The sequence below is a fragment of the Salmo salar genome, chromosome 14, assembly GCF_965601325.2.
Source record: "Salmo salar chromosome 14, fSalSal1, whole genome shotgun sequence".
In the NCBI taxonomy this organism is placed as follows: domain Eukaryota; kingdom Metazoa; phylum Chordata; class Actinopteri; order Salmoniformes; family Salmonidae; genus Salmo; species Salmo salar.
In genome coordinates this window covers 25547571-25564886 of record NC_138304.1, presented here as the reverse complement: position 1 = coordinate 25564886, position 17316 = coordinate 25547571, and the positions used below count along the sequence as shown (strand labels likewise).

Below are 17316 nucleotides of genomic sequence, written 5' to 3'. Positions count from 1 at the left end.
CTGCTAAGCAACAGCTCACCAAAGTGGAGAGAGAGGGAGACCACCCAGGCAGCCCTTCAAATCGAGGGGAGGGGGGAGAACGAAGGGGCGTCAGAGAGAGGAACTCTTTCAATAAACTCAGCACACTGTTGCCGGCTCTGCTCTGCACATTCCCAATTGCCTCAGCTCGGTTATAAGAAGCAATCACACATGCCATATATTGATACAACATACACAGTTTTATATTTAATCCAGTCTGACATAAACAAAATTATAAATTAATACAGAGTGGTTTCTCACACAAATAAAAGGGGGAAAAAGACTGAATAGTCTAAATTGTGTACTAAACTAGCTTTATTCACTGGCAAGAGCTTCATAAACAAACTCAGTATTATTAACTGTGCTACAATCAAGGTTACTTTTAAAGTAGCTAATCATTCACACTTTCAAAGTTCATTCATTTGCTTGACTTTGCTCATTGATTGGACTAATTTATACCAATCTCACTATTTCATTAAACAATGTAATCCCTTTGTTACTGTATTATCTGTGTAGTTGTCTTGTCTATTTATACTTAATTGCTAAGGACTTACTGACACATTTTTAATTCCACTGTGCTGTGCAGTTTGCCAAACAGCTGTGATGAGTGTGTGTGGTGTGGGTCTTTAACATTGACAGCTGTAGGCCTACTAGCCCTGGTGTAAGGCATTAAACCAGGTAGTTATTTGTTTCCTCTCTGTCACAGCCTATTGTCAAGTACTTTATTCTAACATTGTTTACCTGAGTCTCAAGGCAATATCGTTTATTATAGAGTGAACAATAGACATGTATACACCAGCTTGGTGCAGGCCTACACAAAAACAATAAACAGTATAGATTTGTGCATCAAATACATATTTGTACTCTACTGTATTGGTTTAATAAAATTCAGTAGGAAGTGAAGAAATCCATCCCCTTGTCTTCATAACCACTTTATTACAAAAAAAGTGAAATAACAACAAATGAATATGGTATCAAGCTTGGACAACAAACTGCTAAATGAAAGAAACTTGCTACTTGCATTCTGGATGTGTAACAGCAATAGTTGCCACTTTATGAAACCATTAAGGAGACTTTCCTACAGCTCTATAATACTTTCACTTGGAACATTGTTCAAAAACTGAGAAGGCAATGACTTCACATTTAAATAGATTAGCACACACCTACATGACTGAGATATACAACTTATGCAAACAATTCAGTTTGTGGATAACATGAAGCTAGAACACTTTCAACCCAGCCCTTCAAGATGACAATTGGCCTGCGAATTTTATTTACATTCACTTTTCAAATGTTTGATATTTGAGAAGCATATATGTGCAATAGCAACAATATAATTTACCTACGTGCCTAGTCTAGAATACTGTGTGAGCGTGGATAGAGATGAGTGGGAAAGGACACACTCAGCCCAATATTCACTTCATATCATGGTGGCAGGCAGGGGTGGTACTAATGATCAGCTAGTTTCTCAATTTGTTGAATTAGATGAGGGAAAAGGCAGCTGGAAATTGGAGCTAATGTGGAATGTGAGGAATTGCCCTGTGTGGCCCCTTGAAGCCTAACAAACTGAGGGAGGTCTGGTCCAAGGTCTAGAGGCCTTGGATAAATAAACCCCAGAGATGACCATGCGCTGTCCAGATATCTGCCATCACAAGGCCTCCCAACATAAACCGCTCTCTCTCTGGCCCTGGCCATGCCTGCATAGCCCTGGTTCTGAATGTGCAATTGCAAAGTACAGAACCACTCTCACACATCACATGACAGCTGAGCTGTGCTGCAGTCGACCATGTGTTTATTTATCGTAAACCTAGGCGTGCTTGCATTTCTTTTTCATATGGCCCAATGGAGACAGGCACACATTTTACTAGGTTAGAGTTCACATGAACTAACAGGGTTAAATCATTTGCAGTTGAAGTTAGCACATACAAAGTGGGAAACAATTTTGAGAAATAGTGTATGCAGAGAAGTTCAAGTTTTAAACCCTAAGAAGAGCTGATTTTCTGGACACAGATTAAGCCTAGTCCTGGAATAAAAAGCATGCTCAATGGAAATTCTCCCTGAAAATAGGTTTTTATTCCAGGATTAGGATTAAAGACATGCTCCGGAACTTTGGCGACTACATTTCTTTTAAACCTACCACTTTGGGCTGGATATGTTAATGTGTAGTTCATACATGCATAATCTATGAGCAGAATTACTATTTTACCTTAATTAGACATGATCCCTAGTTTGAAAATGCTAGTTTTTCTGGAAGCTGTGCTGTGCCATTTTCCCTACATTTCCCCCCAAGTGGACCAGCCCCCTAGCAATACGAGTCCTAGACAATGAGTTTCAGCCCCTCGCCATTTGAGTGACAGCTAGCAAGATGCACCAACAACAGTGAGAGAGAGAGAGAGAGAGAGAGCAATGACGGGGTGCACATATGTGACGTACTATGCAATTTCCGGGGACCACTTTTGGCTCATGAGCACTACTTATAGAACTGCTGGCTAAAAACTATACCGGAGAATCTCTTTAATCTGTGTATGGGAAACTGTCCCTCAACAAAGATTCTCCATTGAGTTATCTTTTTAGTCCAGGACTAGGCTTAATCTGTGTCTGTGAAACCACCCCATAAGAGTATAAATTGACATGTTGTGCCTTTTTGGTACATCATTTGAAAGTCAACAAAATAAGTAACTTTAAAGCTCTATAGATACATTATTTGACATTTTCTTAACAATAGTGTAACTAATTGTAACTTCTGTTGGCAGATGGGCTATGTGTAAATGTATTGCTGTTACTGTATGTGTGAATACAGGACTTTGGTAGCCAAAGTAATTACAATGTTGCCGTGGTATAAGGATAACTTATTTTCCTTTACACATCAGATATATTACACAAATTGTCCACTTTAAAACAATATTTGTCTAAACAGAACCAATAATCTATTACAATCACTATTAACTAAATGGATTTCTAGCTTGATTAAATCAAAAACAAAAAACATATGACAATCATGTATTTGAATCAACAAGTGATAAGAGTATAACAGTAATAACAGTAGTATATACAGTAGTATATTTATACACAGTAATAAGCACACAACACAAGTATACATGTGTTTAATCCATGGAGGGACCTATTTACACTTAAATCATCTTATTTTAAGTAATGCTCACTTCTACCATTTACTCTTAAGTCATGGTTTTACTGTTGGCCTACTGTTTGGAGCAACAAAAAGACAAACTAAACCAATATTCCGTGAGTGCAGGTTTAATGAATGTTTACAAAGGGCTTTCATAAATATTCGTAAGCCAAAAAGTGCATTGTAACAGAATGACGTGTAGAGATCAGCATTGTAAGGGTTCTGTCAGTCTATAAAAGAAGAGACCTGCCACACAGCCAGAGATAAGATTCATTATGATAATGTATTTCTTTCCCCCTTTGTCATTGTAGTGAATGGTTTCCTTAAAGAAAAAGAAAAAACACTTTTCTGTCCATCTTTGTTTGTGTTTCTCTAACAAAGGTATTGTCAGACTTTAGCATGTGGCAACTAAGGCAGAATCAGACGTTTGCTTGTTTATGGGGCTCTCATCAATGTATCACTTATGAATCTGAGAACCATTATGTGACTATATTGTGAGGTGGGTTGAACTGAGAGAAAGCAGGGAGAACAGACTATAGATCAAATGCTTTGACATGTGTTGTCAGTGCACTGTGACATATCTTTGTACCATGATCCATTGACACATAAATCAAATAAAGTTTTATTGGCCGCGTACATATTTTGCAGATGTTATCGCAGACAAAATGCTTGTGTTTCTAGCTCCAAGAGTGCAGTAATACCTAACAATACACACAAATTCCCAACATTTTAAGAAAATAATTAAGAAATATCAGGACAAGCAATGTCAAGAGTCCGGAATATAAATATATATGTATATGAGGGTGTCTATAGACATTATGGACAGTATAGGAATAGAAAAGGTGTGTACAGCAGTAGTTATATAGCGTGAGCCTTGGTATTGGTATTTGATTAGGATCCCCATTAGCTGTTACAAAAGCAGCTACTCTTTCTGGGGTCCACACAAAACATGAAACATAATACAGAATGACATTATACAGAACATCAATAGACAAGAACAGCTCAAGGACAGAACTACATACATTTAGTACAATAGAATACAGTATACACTGAGTGTATAAAATATTAAGAACAGCTGATATTTTCCATGACAGACTGACCAGGTGAATCCAGGTGAAAGCTATGATCCCTTATTGTCACTTGTTAAATCCACTTCAATCAGTGTGGCCGAAGGTGAGGAGACAGGTTAAAGAAGGATTTTTAAGCTTTGAGACATGGATTGTGTATGTGTGCCATTCAGAGGATGAATGGACAAGACAAAAGATTTGAGTGCCTTTGAACGGGGTATGGTAGTAGGTGCCAGGTGCACCGGTTTGTGACAAGAACTGCAACGCTACAGGGTTTTTCATGCTCAAAAGTTTCCTGTGTATATCAAGAATGGTCCACCACCCAAAGGACATCCAGCCAACTTGACATTACTGTTGGAAGCATTGGAGTCAACATGGGCAAGTATCCCATTGGAACGCTTTCGACACCTTGTAGAGTCCATGCCCATGCCCCGATGAATTGAGGCTGTTCTGAGGACAACTCAATATTAGGAAAGTGTTCTTAATGTTTTGTACACTCAGTGTATGAAGTGGGAAAACAGTATGTTAACATTAAAGTGACCAGTGTTCAGTGACTCTATGTACATAGGGCAGCAGTCTCTAAGGTACAGGGTTGAGTACCGGGTGGTAGCTGGCTAGTAACACTGACCAAAGTTCAGGGCTGGTACATTTAAGCAAAGAACATATATCATATATCACCAGACAGTAACAGTTAAGTAACTCAGAAAACATTTGAATCCATAAAAGAAAACAACATATCACACTGGGGAATGCATTTGATCTGGTAGCACTAAATAAAAATAGTAATTTACAAAAACAGAGAATGATCCAGACTAGCTGTCTGTCTGACTCAATTGAAGACATTAGCTGGTGACAAAAGCTGTGCACTGTGGTGTTGATAATGATCAAACCTACTGCTTTGTTTAGTAGCTAGTTGAAAGCCACGGTGGTGTACTACTGAGACATCTGAATAAGTGTGCCTCACATGTTCCTATAGTTTATTATCCCCTACATGAATCTCTTACTTCCTCCACACACAGCCTTTGTAAAAGTAGCATATGCAAGTGTTCTTTCTGTTGAGTTGCTTAAAGATACTGTGTGTGTGTGTGTGTGTGTGTGTGTGTGTGTGTGTGTGTGTGTGTCTGTGCCTTGGCAGTGGGCGTGGGGCTGGAGGGAGGCATGGGGGACGCAGCAGTGTCTTAAATGATAGTGCAGCAAAAAGGGAGGAAATTGGTTTGTGCCTCAAGAACACAGAAGACAAACGGAGGAAGTGTTCTCTTAATGTGTAGGGGTCAGCAACAAACACGCAGGTTTTTGCCACTTGGGTGGCCTAACCAGTCTCTCACCCTCCAACACGCTCAGCCCTCCAGCCCCAAAACCACCCACCTACCTTGCACCCACCCTCAAAGTCCCAAACTCCACCCCACCACACACTCCTCCCTTTGAGCAGAGCGGGTGACGGCCTCTTTTGCTCCAAGCCCTGAAACTTCTCTCCCCTAGCTGCCGTTTGGTTTTATTGTATTTTATTAGGATCCTCATTAGCCGATGCCAATGGCGACAACTACTCATATCAAAAAATACATCACAGACAACAGACTTTACAATTTACATACAGCACATTTAAAAACATTAACATGTAGTGTGCGTGTGTGAGTATGCAGCTTTCAGTTACACATGGCAATACATACACACAAAAAGTAGGTCACATGGGGGAGAGGCATTGTGCCGTAAGGTGTTGCCTCACATTGTTTTTTTAACCAGGTTTGCTGTTAATTTGCGCTTTATGAGATGGAAGGCAGTTCCATGCAATCAGTGGTCAGTGTGACCACCACCCAGTAAGCCAGGGCAGGGTACTGCTCCACCAGAGCTGGCGGTAGTTGCGTCCCCAATGCACTACTAAATAGGGAATAGGGTTCCATTTGGGATACAGTCTCTTGGACCAGCTCCTGGGCAGTATTTATATCACTGTCTATATCATGTATTCATGATTTATGCCACCATGGGCTTCGCAAGTACCACTGCACTTACACTACTTACAGTAACTGCCAAAGGCACATTGAACCACTGCCTGCTTGTTAACATTAGCATCTTCATTTGGATGAGAGAGCCTGCCAATGTTCACACTATGCAGCTGAGCTGACACAGAGGTACGGAGAGGTGTGGACAGAGGGAATCAACAAACAATTACAGCGGTAGATCTAGTAAACATATATCATGGACATTTGATTTCATCACTTCAAAAAAGTCCCCCAATTCTGTTGAACGAACACTCTGATCAATTTCACCCTTCATAGTCTGTCCATGGTGGTAGGGCCTGTTATATCATAGTAACAAATAGCCCTATGGAGACTAACTCAGCCTGGGCCTGCAGACTAACCCAGATCTACCCAGAGACAGCTGATATATGATATGTTGGATGACATCTGATCCCGAACCCTGGAAAACACAAGCATCTGTCACATTTGGCCCAGAGGGGTGGGGACGGACGCTGAACACAGCGCTGGATAGCCCCTAACCAAACCAGCACAGCCACAGGGACTCAGAGTAGGCTGCTGTATAAATATACAAACCTGGCTTTCCAAAACAACCCATGCCAGATCTCATAAACTTGACTTGATGCTCAGGTCAGAGGCTGCTCAAAGGGTTAAAGTTTAAAGCAGGAAGAAAAACAATCAAAAAATGTTTTGTGATAATTATAATATTGTTTGTATGGCACTTTTGATCTTTATTTTATGAATAACCATTTATTTATGTCTATAAATGGCCACAAAACAGGGGTCTTTAAGATTGTGTTTGGGAGTTTTGATTAGGACAGAAATAAAGTTTACAGTAACTTTTATTTCGGGACTTGAATCCATTTTCTGGATGACAAAATGAAAAAGCAACAGTGAGTTAAAAGTTAAGTAATTATTCTAGCGTCACCAATGACAAAATCAAAAGAGGAAAGATGAGAAAAGACAAGAGACATAACTACTCTCCCAATGACACTAAATGACTTCTATTGGTCACAGACACACTATAAAGCAGGCCACTAAATCACACGATGAAGACAGAGCATCTTCCTGGAGATCTGTCATTCGTCAATAAGGAACTTCAGACCTGTAATTTAAGAAATGAGCTGGCAAAGGAATGCAATAAATCATTGACAGCAAAGAGTAAGAAGGAAAATGAAAAACAAAGAGAGCAACTCTTATGTTTCTATCAGTTTGTGAAAGTGGGAGGGATTGTGTGTTACTTGATGAGATCTCACTGGGTGGTCCGGCCCACAATTTTTGTGTACAAATAAACTTAACCCCCATTGTGCTTCTCTGGTCCTCTGCTGCACCACACAGCACGAACACACAGACTCCTAGGCTGAATAGTTGTGTGGAGGAATGCATGTATAGATGAGAACACACTGACTGAACAAACACCTAACAAAACTTTATAGAATCACCCAGAAACAACAGACAAGATTCACACAAAGAACACCACTGAAACTGAGCCTAGGGATAAATAAAGTTGCTTTATTTAGACAATGGACCATCACTGCCTGGTGGTCAGTTAGTTTGCCTCACTGCTGTGGTTTCTGTTGGATCTGTCAGCAATGTGTAGGACTGGTCGTTCAGTCAGTCTCCCCCTGGTCTAGATCTCCATCAGCTGGTCAGTTCCAACAATCACCTCATTAGTCCTTTCCGCTACAGAGTGAGAAGAAAGCACTCACAATTAGACATTTGAGATAGAAGATTATGACCCCTTGTCCTTCTGTAGAACCTGGTATTCAGCAGGTGTAGCAATAGACTAGCTAATTGGTTTCAGGTTGTTCCATGTCATTTACTCAAGCCAGGACACCCACCATCTCAGATTGTTCTGAAATTGTTTCTGTAGTAAGAAATATAAGCCAGGTTAAGAGAGGGTTCGGCTGTGGGGGGGGTTTACTTGGCTCATCGTGCTCTAGCGACTCCTTGTGGCGGGCCGGGCGCCTGCAGGCTGACTTCGGTCATTAGTTGAACAGTGTTTCCACACATTGGTGCAGCTTGCTTCCGGATTAAGCGGGCGGGTGTTAAGGAGCGCGGTTTGGCGGGTTATGTTTGCGGAGAACACATTACTCGACCTTCGCCTCTCCCGAGCCCGTTGGGGAGTTGCAGCGAGGAGACAAGAAGTTGGGAGACAAGAAGTTGGGAGAAAATGGCAGTATCAAACAAATTATAATAATAGAAATATAAGAATAGCCTTCCTGCAACATTATTTTGTTGAAATATCATTTAACTGATGGCACCCAAATTGGCAATTTTAATTTATAGGATTTATATAATATTCAATAAATATTGTACCCAACATCTGATTTGGACCAAACGTTTTTATTTTAACAGCGAGTAAGTCATGAGGAATCCAAAGAAAGTCAAAAGCCACCCACTGACTCCCACACCCCACGCTAATCAAATCCCAACAGTTCTATAGGTCTGAAAAGTAGTATGGAGCCGAGGCTCAGAGTAATGTTTCTTCATCCTATTTAATTTGTTCTCAGTGAATTTGGTGAGATTTTTTCCCCCTGGTAATAAATACCAATACTGTCTTTGTTAATAGGTTCATTACCCATCCTATATCCTGGCATTACCGGGGTCTGACCATTAGATAATGCTGTTCCTGCTATACATTGAAAAAACATTGAATACATGGGGGGGGGGGGGGGGGTAAAGGGGATAGTTTACCCAAATTACATATTGGTTTCCTTACCGTGTATGCAGTCGGCCACTGTTTCAAATGATAACTTTTTAGCATTTGTAAAACAATTCCCAATGCAAGTCAATGGTATCTACAGTGCATTCGGAAAGTATTCAGACCCCTTTACTCCTTCCACATTTTGTTACGTTACAACCTTATTCTAAAATGTATTAAATTGTTTCCCCCCTTATCAATCTACACACAATACCCCATAATGACAAAGCAAAAACAGGTTTTTAGACATTTTTGCAAATGTATTACAAAAAAAAAAACGGAAATCTAATTTACATAAGTATTCAGACCCTTTATGCAGTACTTTGTTGAAGCATCTTTGGCAGGGATTACAGCGTCAAGTCTTCTTGGGTATGACGCTACAAGCTTGGCACACCTGTATTTGGTGAGTTTTTCCCAATCTTCTCTGCAGATCCTCTCAAGCACTGTCAGGTTGGATGGGGAGTGTCGCGGCACAGATATTTTCAGGTCTCTCCAGAGATGTTCGATCGGGTTCGGGCTGGGCCACTCAAGGACATTCAGCGACTTGTCCCAAAGCCACTTCTGCGTTGTCTTGGCTGTGTGCTTAGGGTCTTTGTCCTGATGGAAAGTGAACCCACGTCTCAGTCTGAGGTCCTGAGTGCTCTGGAGCAGGTTTTTATAAAATATTTCTCTGTACTTTGTTCTGTTTATTTCCCTTGATCCTGACTAGTCTCTCAGTCCCTGCCACTGAAAAACGTCCCAACAGCATAATGCTGCCACCACCATGCTTCACCGTAGGGATGGTGACAGATTTCTGCCAGATGTGACACTTGGCATTCAGGTAAAATATTTCAATCTTGGTTTCATCAGACCAGAGAATCCTATATCTCATGGTCTGAGAGTCTTTATGTGTCTTTTTGCAAACTCCAAGCAGGCTGTCATGTGCCTTTTACTGAGGAATGGCTTCCGACTGGCCACTCTACCATAAAGGCCTGATTGGTGGAGTGCTGCAGAGATGGTTGTCCTTCTGAAAGATTCTCCCATCTCCACAGAGGAACCATGGAGCTTTGTCAGAGTGACCATCTGGTTCTTGGTCACCTCCCTGACCAATTCCCTTCTCCCCTGATTGCTCAGTTTGACCGGGTGGCCAGCTCTAGTAAGAGTCTTGGTCCAAATTTATTTTATTTAAGAATGATGGAGGCCACTGTGTTCTTGGGGACCGTCAATGCTGCAGCCATTTTTTGGTACCCTTCCCCAGATCTGTGCCTCGATACAATCCTGTCCCGGAGCTCTATGGACAATTCCTTAGAGCTCACAGCTTGGGTTTTGCTCTGACATGCACTGTCAACTGTGGGACCTTATATAGATATGTGTGTGCATTTCCAAATCATGTCCAATCAATTGAATTTACCACAGGTGGACTCCAATCAAGTTGTAGAAACATCTCAAGGATGATCAATGGAAACAGGATGCACCTGAGCTCAATCTCGAGTCTCATAGCAAAGGCTCTGAATACTTATTTGTAGAAGGTATCGGTTTTAGATTTTTTACGCATTTGCAAAAAAAAAAAACGTTTTGCTTTGTGATTATGGGGTACTGTGTGTAGATTGATGAGGAAAAATATATAGAATCTATTTTAGAATAAGGCTGTAACGTAACTCTAATTCTAATATGCACTGTATATTAGAATTTTTACACTTCATATCCAAGTCATCCTAAAGTATCTAAAAATGGATTGTGTAACTCAATGTTATACAGTGCCTTCAGAAAGTATTCATAACCCTTGACTTAATCCAATTTTTTATACATTACAGCTTGAATTCAAAATGGATTAAATGGATTTTATTTCTCACCCATCTACACATAATACTCCATAATGACAAAGTGAAAGTGTTTTTAGAAATGTTTACAAATGTATTGAAAATGAAATACAGAAATATATACAGTACCAGTCAAAACTTTGGGCACACCTACTCATTCAAGGGTTTTTCAAAATGTTGACTATTTTTTACATTGTATAATAGTAGTGAAGACATCAACACTATAAAATAACACATATGGGATCATGTAGTAACCAAAAAAGTGTTAAACAAATCAAAATATATTTTATACTTGAGATTCTTCAAAGTAACCACCCTTTGCCCTGACAGCTTTGCACACTCTTGGCATTCTCTAAACCAGCTTTATATACTGGTCAGAGCCTGGTAATGTCAAAATCAAATGAACTGAAATCACATTTTATTGGTCACACACATTTAAGCAGATGTTATTGCTGGTGCAGCGAAATGCTTGTTTTCCTAACTCCAACAATGCAGTAGTATCTAACAATTCACAACAACAACACACACAAACCTAAAAGTAAAAGAATGAAATTAAGAAATATATAAATATTAGGACAAGCAATGTCTGAGTGGCATTGATTCAATTACAGTAGAGTACAGTATATACATATGAAATGAGTAAAACACTATGTAAACATTATTAAAGTGATTAGTATTCCATTTAAAGTGACCAGTCATTCCATGTCTATGTACATAGTGCAGCAGCCTCTAAGGTGCAGTGTTGAGTAATCGGTTGTAGCTGGCTAGTGATGGCCATTTAACAGTTGGATGGCCTTGAGATAGAAGCTGTTTTTCAGTCTCTCGGTCCCAGCTTTGATACACCTGTACTGACCTCGCCTTCTGGATGATAGCGGGGTGAACAGGCCGTGGATCGGGTGGTTGATGTCCTTGATGATCTTTTTGGCCTTCCTGTGACATCAGGTGCTGTAGGTGTCCTGGAGGTGTCCTGGAGGGCAGGCAGTGTGCTCCCGGTGATGCGTTGGGCACACCGCACCACACTCTGGGAGAGCCAAGCCAAATTCTTTCAGCTTCCTAAGGTTGAAGAGGCGCTGTCACACCTTCCTCAATACACTGTGTGGGTGGACCATTTCAGATTGTCAGTGATGTGTACGCCGAGGAACGAGAGCCCACAGTACTTGGGAGCGGACCGTGTCAGTGGCACTGTGTTATCCTCAAAGCGGGCGAAGAACGTGTTTAGCTTGTCCGGGTGCAAGACGTTCATGTCCGCGACGTGGCTGGGTTTCCCTTTGTAATACATGATTGTCTGTAGACGCTGCCACATACGTCTCGTGTCTGAGTCGGTGAATTGCGACTCCACTTTGGTCTCTGTACTGATGTTTTGCCTGTTTGATCGTCTTACAGAGGGAATAATTACACTGTTTGTATTCAACCATATCTATCAGTCACCTTGCCATGGTTAAATGCTGTGCATTGCGCTTTCAGTTTTGCACGAATGCTGCCATCTAATAGTCACAGTGGGAACAACATCCCCTATACACTTCCTGATGAACTCAGTCACCGTGTCTGTGTATACATCAATGTTATTCTCAGAGGCTACCTGGAACATATCCCAATTCGCGTGATCAAAAGAATCTTGAAGCATGGATTCTGATTGGTCAGACAAGCGTTGAATAGACCTTAGCACAGGCACTTCCTGTTTCAGTTTCTGCCTATTGGATGGGAGGAGCAGAATGGAGTCATGATCTGATTTGCCGAAGGGAGGGCAGGGAGGGCCTTGTAGCCATCCAAGAAGGGAGAGTAACAATGGTCAAGAGCTTTTGTAGCACGAGTACTACAGGCAATGTGTTGATAAAACTTCGGGAGCATTTTCCTCAAATTTGCTTTGCTAAAATCCCCAGCTACAATTCTCTTTGGAGGTAATAAGGTTGACATTTGATTGTGAGATATTTTATGTCGGGTAAACAAAAGGACTTAAGTTCCTCTACGTTATTACAATCACACCATGTGTAGTTAATCATGAAACATACACCACCGCATTTCTTCTTCCTGGATAGTTTTTTATTCCTGTCTGTGCAATGTAGTGAGAACACAGCTGGCTGTATGGATGAGAACAGTATATCCGGAGAGATTCAGTGAAAAAGACTATGTTACAGTCCCTGATGTCTCTCTGAAAGGAGATCCTCACAATGAGCTCGTCTGGGTGGTGTACACGCCTCCTGAGTACGACTAGAATTCCACTCCGAATACCTCTTCTCTGCCGGCGGTGTCTTGGAGCAGCCTCTGGGATAAGTTCAATTGCACTGGGGGGTACGAACAAAATACACAATTCGGGAAAGTTGTATTTCTGGTCATAAATGCTGGTGAGTTACTGCCGCTCTGATATCCAAAAGTTATTTCCGGCTGTATGTAATAACACAAAAAATGTTCTGGGCTAACAATGTAAGAAATAACACACAAATAAACAAAATACTGCTTAGGTTGCTCCTAAGTTGCTTAGGAGCTAGAAGCAGAGCTGCCATATCTGTCGGCGCCATCTTCGAGGAAATAGGATGGGACATGAACCTAACAATTACTAATTCAATAATTCAAATAAAACATTTTCTGAACAGGAAAAGAAAATCATCACCAAATTAACTGAGAATACAATACATAGGATGAAGAAACAATAAGCTCCATACTACTTATCAGATATTAAGAACTGATACTGTATACTTGTTGTTGGGGTGGGATTGGCGTGGGGTGTGGTCCCGTGGATGGCTTTTTACCATTTCTTTGGATTAGTCATCTCTAACTCATTGTTACCTACAAGTTCGGTCCAAATCAGATGTTAGGTACTATATTTATTGAATATTATAGGAATCTTATACATTAAAAATGGGTCATTTGGGTGCAATAAATTAGCTTAATTTCTCAGGAAACAAATTATATTTCAACAAAATAATGTTGCAGGAATGTTAATGTTATCCGTTTCTAACAGAAGCGATTTCAAAACAATCTGAGATGATGGGTGTCAAAATCCAATTTCTTGTGCTTTTTGAGGTGGAATGACCTTTTTGTAAAACAAGTGTTTGATAGACTGAAGTCATGTTCTGGTCTTTGAAGTGCTTTTTCAAGCAGAAATTAAATGTCATAAGGTAGTTAACATGCTCAACTCAGACAAAAAGTATATATCTTCATGATGTGACAAATCCACACTTAAATATAGCTGATAGACTAGGATTTTAGGACAAAAACAAGGTGAAAACAGATCATTCCTTGCTTCACATAACGGCGAAGCCTAACAGCCTTTTGAAACACAAACATGAGGCGAGCCTGCTATCCATCCAGACAAAGACAACTAATCCAAACTAAACTGTGGGGAAAGTGATTCATGATCCATATAAAGACATATTTTAGTGTGAAGGAATTCGAAAGGCTCTGTTTTTGCATTCAGAGTTTGAAGGAAAGAGAAATAGAGCATGGAACACCAGGAGAGCAGTGTATTTCCAAGAGACAGTGAGGGAGAGGGCTAGGTGGAGGAGAGAAGGGCGTGTCTGTATCCCAGAAGCCTGGAGAACAGTCTGGTTTCTTTATGAAGCAGCAGCAACACCTGCAGTCCCACCACCATCAGACTGCCTGCCTGTCTGCGCAGTCAGCAGACTTAAGTCTGTCTGTGGCTGCCTGACAGGGTGGTCTCTCTCTACAGAAGACAGACACTTCCATCTAACTGCTTCGTGAGTGGAGGCGTAATGCTTTTACCAGCCGTGCTCTTCATTTATCCTCTGATGAGAGAGGCGAACCACCTGATACGGATGGTGCTCAGAGGCATACTGAGCCCCTTGAGGAGCAATTGCTTCAGGTGATTTATATTTTAAGCAACTGCTCTTTGCTTCATATGGATAGCATTTCTGTATACGAGAACCACTGTTCTCAGGTTGCATGTAATATGTACAGTACCAGTCAAACGTTTGGACACACCTACTCATTCAAAGGTTTGTCTTTATTTTTACTATTTTCTACATTGTAGAACAATAGTGAAGACATCAAAACTATGAAATAACACATGGAATTATGTAGTAAGCAAAAAAGTGTTAAACAAATAAAAAAATATTTTTTAGATTCTTCAAAGTAGCCACCCTTTGCCTTGATGACAGCTTTGCACACTCTTGGCATTCTCTCAACCAGCTTTACCTGAAATGCTTTTCCAACAGTTTTGAAGGAGTTCCCACATATGCTGAGCACTTGTTGGCTGCTTCTCCTTCACTCCGCGGTCCAACGCATCCCAAACCATCTCAATTGGGTTGAGGTCAGGTGATTGCGGAGGCCAGGTCATCTGATGCAGCACTCCATCACTCTCCTTCTTGTTCAAATAGCCCTTACACAGCCTGGAGGTGTGTTGGGTCATTGTCCTGTTGAAAAACAAATGAGAGTGGGACTAAGAGCAAACCAGATGGGATGGCGTATTGCTGCAGAATGCTGTGGTAACAATGCTGGTTAAGTGTGCCTTGAATTATAAATAATTCACTGACAGTGTCAACAGCAAAGCACCCACACACCATCACACCTCCTCCTCCATGAGTCATGGTGGGAACCACACATGCGGAGATCATCCGTTCACCTACTCCGCGTCTCACTAAGACACGGCGGTTGGAACCAAAAATCTCAAATTTGGACTCATCAGACCAAAGTACAGATTTCCACAGTCTAATATCGTGCATCTTGGCCCAAGCAAATCTCTTCTTCTTATTGGTGTCCTTTAGTAGTGGTTTCTTTGCAGCAATTTGACCATGAAGGCCTGATTCACGCAGTCTACTCTGAACAGTTGATGTTGAAATGTGTCTGTTACTTGAACTCTGATGCATTTATTTGAGCTGCAATTTCTGAGGCTGATAACTCTAATGAACTTATCCTCTGCAGCAGAGGTAACTCTGGTTCTTCCTTTCCTGTGGCGGTCCTCATGAGAGCCAGTTTCAAGATGGTTTTTGCGACTGCACTTTAAGAAACTTTCAAAGCTCTTGAATTTTTCCGTATTGACCTTCATGTCTTAAAGTAATGATAGATTGTCGTTTCTCTTTGCTTATTTAAGCTGTTCTTGCCATAATATGGACTTGGTCTTTTACCCGATAGGTCTATCTTCTGTATACCAAGGTATCATCACAACACAACTGATTGGCTCAAACGCATTAAGAAGGAAAGAAATTCCACAAATTAACTTTTAACAAGGCACACCTATTGATTGAAATGCATTCCAGGTGACTACTTTGAAGAATCTCAAATATAAAATATATTTTGATATGTTTAACCATTTTTTGGTTACTACATGATTCCATATGTGTTATTTCATAGTTTTGATGTCTTCACAATTATAAAAAAATGTAGAAAACAGTAAAAAATTAAGAAAAACCCTCGAAATGAGTAGGTGTGTCCAACATTTTCACAGGTACTGTAGGTGTCATAACCAGCCGTAAAATAATGCAATAGATGTCACAACAGGTCTAAATGTGGCATGACAGTGTTATGACCATATTATAAACAGGTTATAAGGTATGTCAGCTGTTATGACATATGACGCTGGGTGTCAAGTAAAGTAAAGTGTACCAGAAAAAGTAGACAGCCAGGTTCATTTTTTGCATTAGCTCTATTTTGCTGGCCTCTGGTACATTCTAAATGCCATGATTCTATCCAAAATACACAGTGAAATTATTGAATACTTTATCGACTTTAACACTCAGATTGGAAAAATGTGTTATATTGTGTAGAAAGTCATGACTTTACAATTTATACTGAACAAAAACATAAACGTAAAATATTGGTCACGTGTTTAATTAGCTGAAATAACAGATCCCAGACATTTTCCATACGCAGAAAAAGCTTATTTCTCTCAAATTTTGTGCACAAATTTGTTTACATCCCTTTTAGTGAGCATTTCTCCTTTGCCAAGAAAATCCATCCACCTGACAGGTGTGGCATATCAAGAAGCTGATTAAACAGCATGATCATTACACAGGTTCACCTTGTGCTGGGGACAATAAAAGGTTCAGTTTTGTCACACAACACAATGCCACAGATGTCTCATGTTTGAAGGGAGTGTGCAATTAGCATGCTGACTGCAGAAATGCCCACTAAAGCTGTTGAATTTTTATTTCTCTACCAACGTCGTTCTAGAGAATTTGTCAGTATGTCCAACCGGCCTCACAACCGCAGACCACGTGTAACCACGCCAGCCCAGGACCTCCACATCTGGCTTCTTCACCTGCGGGATCGTCTGAGACCAGCCACGCGGACAGCTGATGTAACTGAGGAGTATTTCTGTCTGTAATAAAGCCCTTTTGTGGGGGAAAACTCACTCTGATTGGCTGGGCCTGGCTCCCAAGTGGGTGGGCCTATGCCCTACCAGGCCCACCTATGGGTGCACCCCTGCCCGGTCATGTGAAATCCATAGATTAGGGCCTAGTTTATTTATTTCAATTGACTGATTTATGTATTTTATTAAAACAGAAATGTTTTATTTATTTTATTAAAGCAGAAAAATTAAGTAAATAGCCCACATTTTCCCAGGTTTCTGTTTTTCACAGTTATTTCAGGTTTCCACTCTCAAAATTACACAAAAACAACATTAGATGTTCTAAGTGCACAACAATGTTTAAACCACATCAAGACATCACTT

General features: G+C 40.6%; 1 protein-coding gene across 3 annotated transcripts in view; it reads right to left on the bottom strand.

Moving 5' to 3' along the window:
* Nucleotides 1-7683: 7683 nt before the first annotated feature.
* LOC106569082 (translation initiation factor eIF2B subunit gamma) overlaps nt 7684-17316 on the bottom strand; it is a 48826-nt gene continuing 39193 nt past the window's right edge. For 2 of the 3 annotated variants that reach the window (XM_082960856.1, XM_014140067.3), the window contains exon 12: nt 7684-7868. In XM_082960856.1, coding sequence (XP_082816982.1) covers nt 7816-7868 — 53 coding nt within the window. In that variant the 3' untranslated portion in view covers nt 7684-7815. Of the gene's footprint in view, nt 7869-14840; nt 15059-17316 lie in introns of all 3 variants that reach the window. The other variant, XR_014380323.1, reaches the window with a different exon arrangement.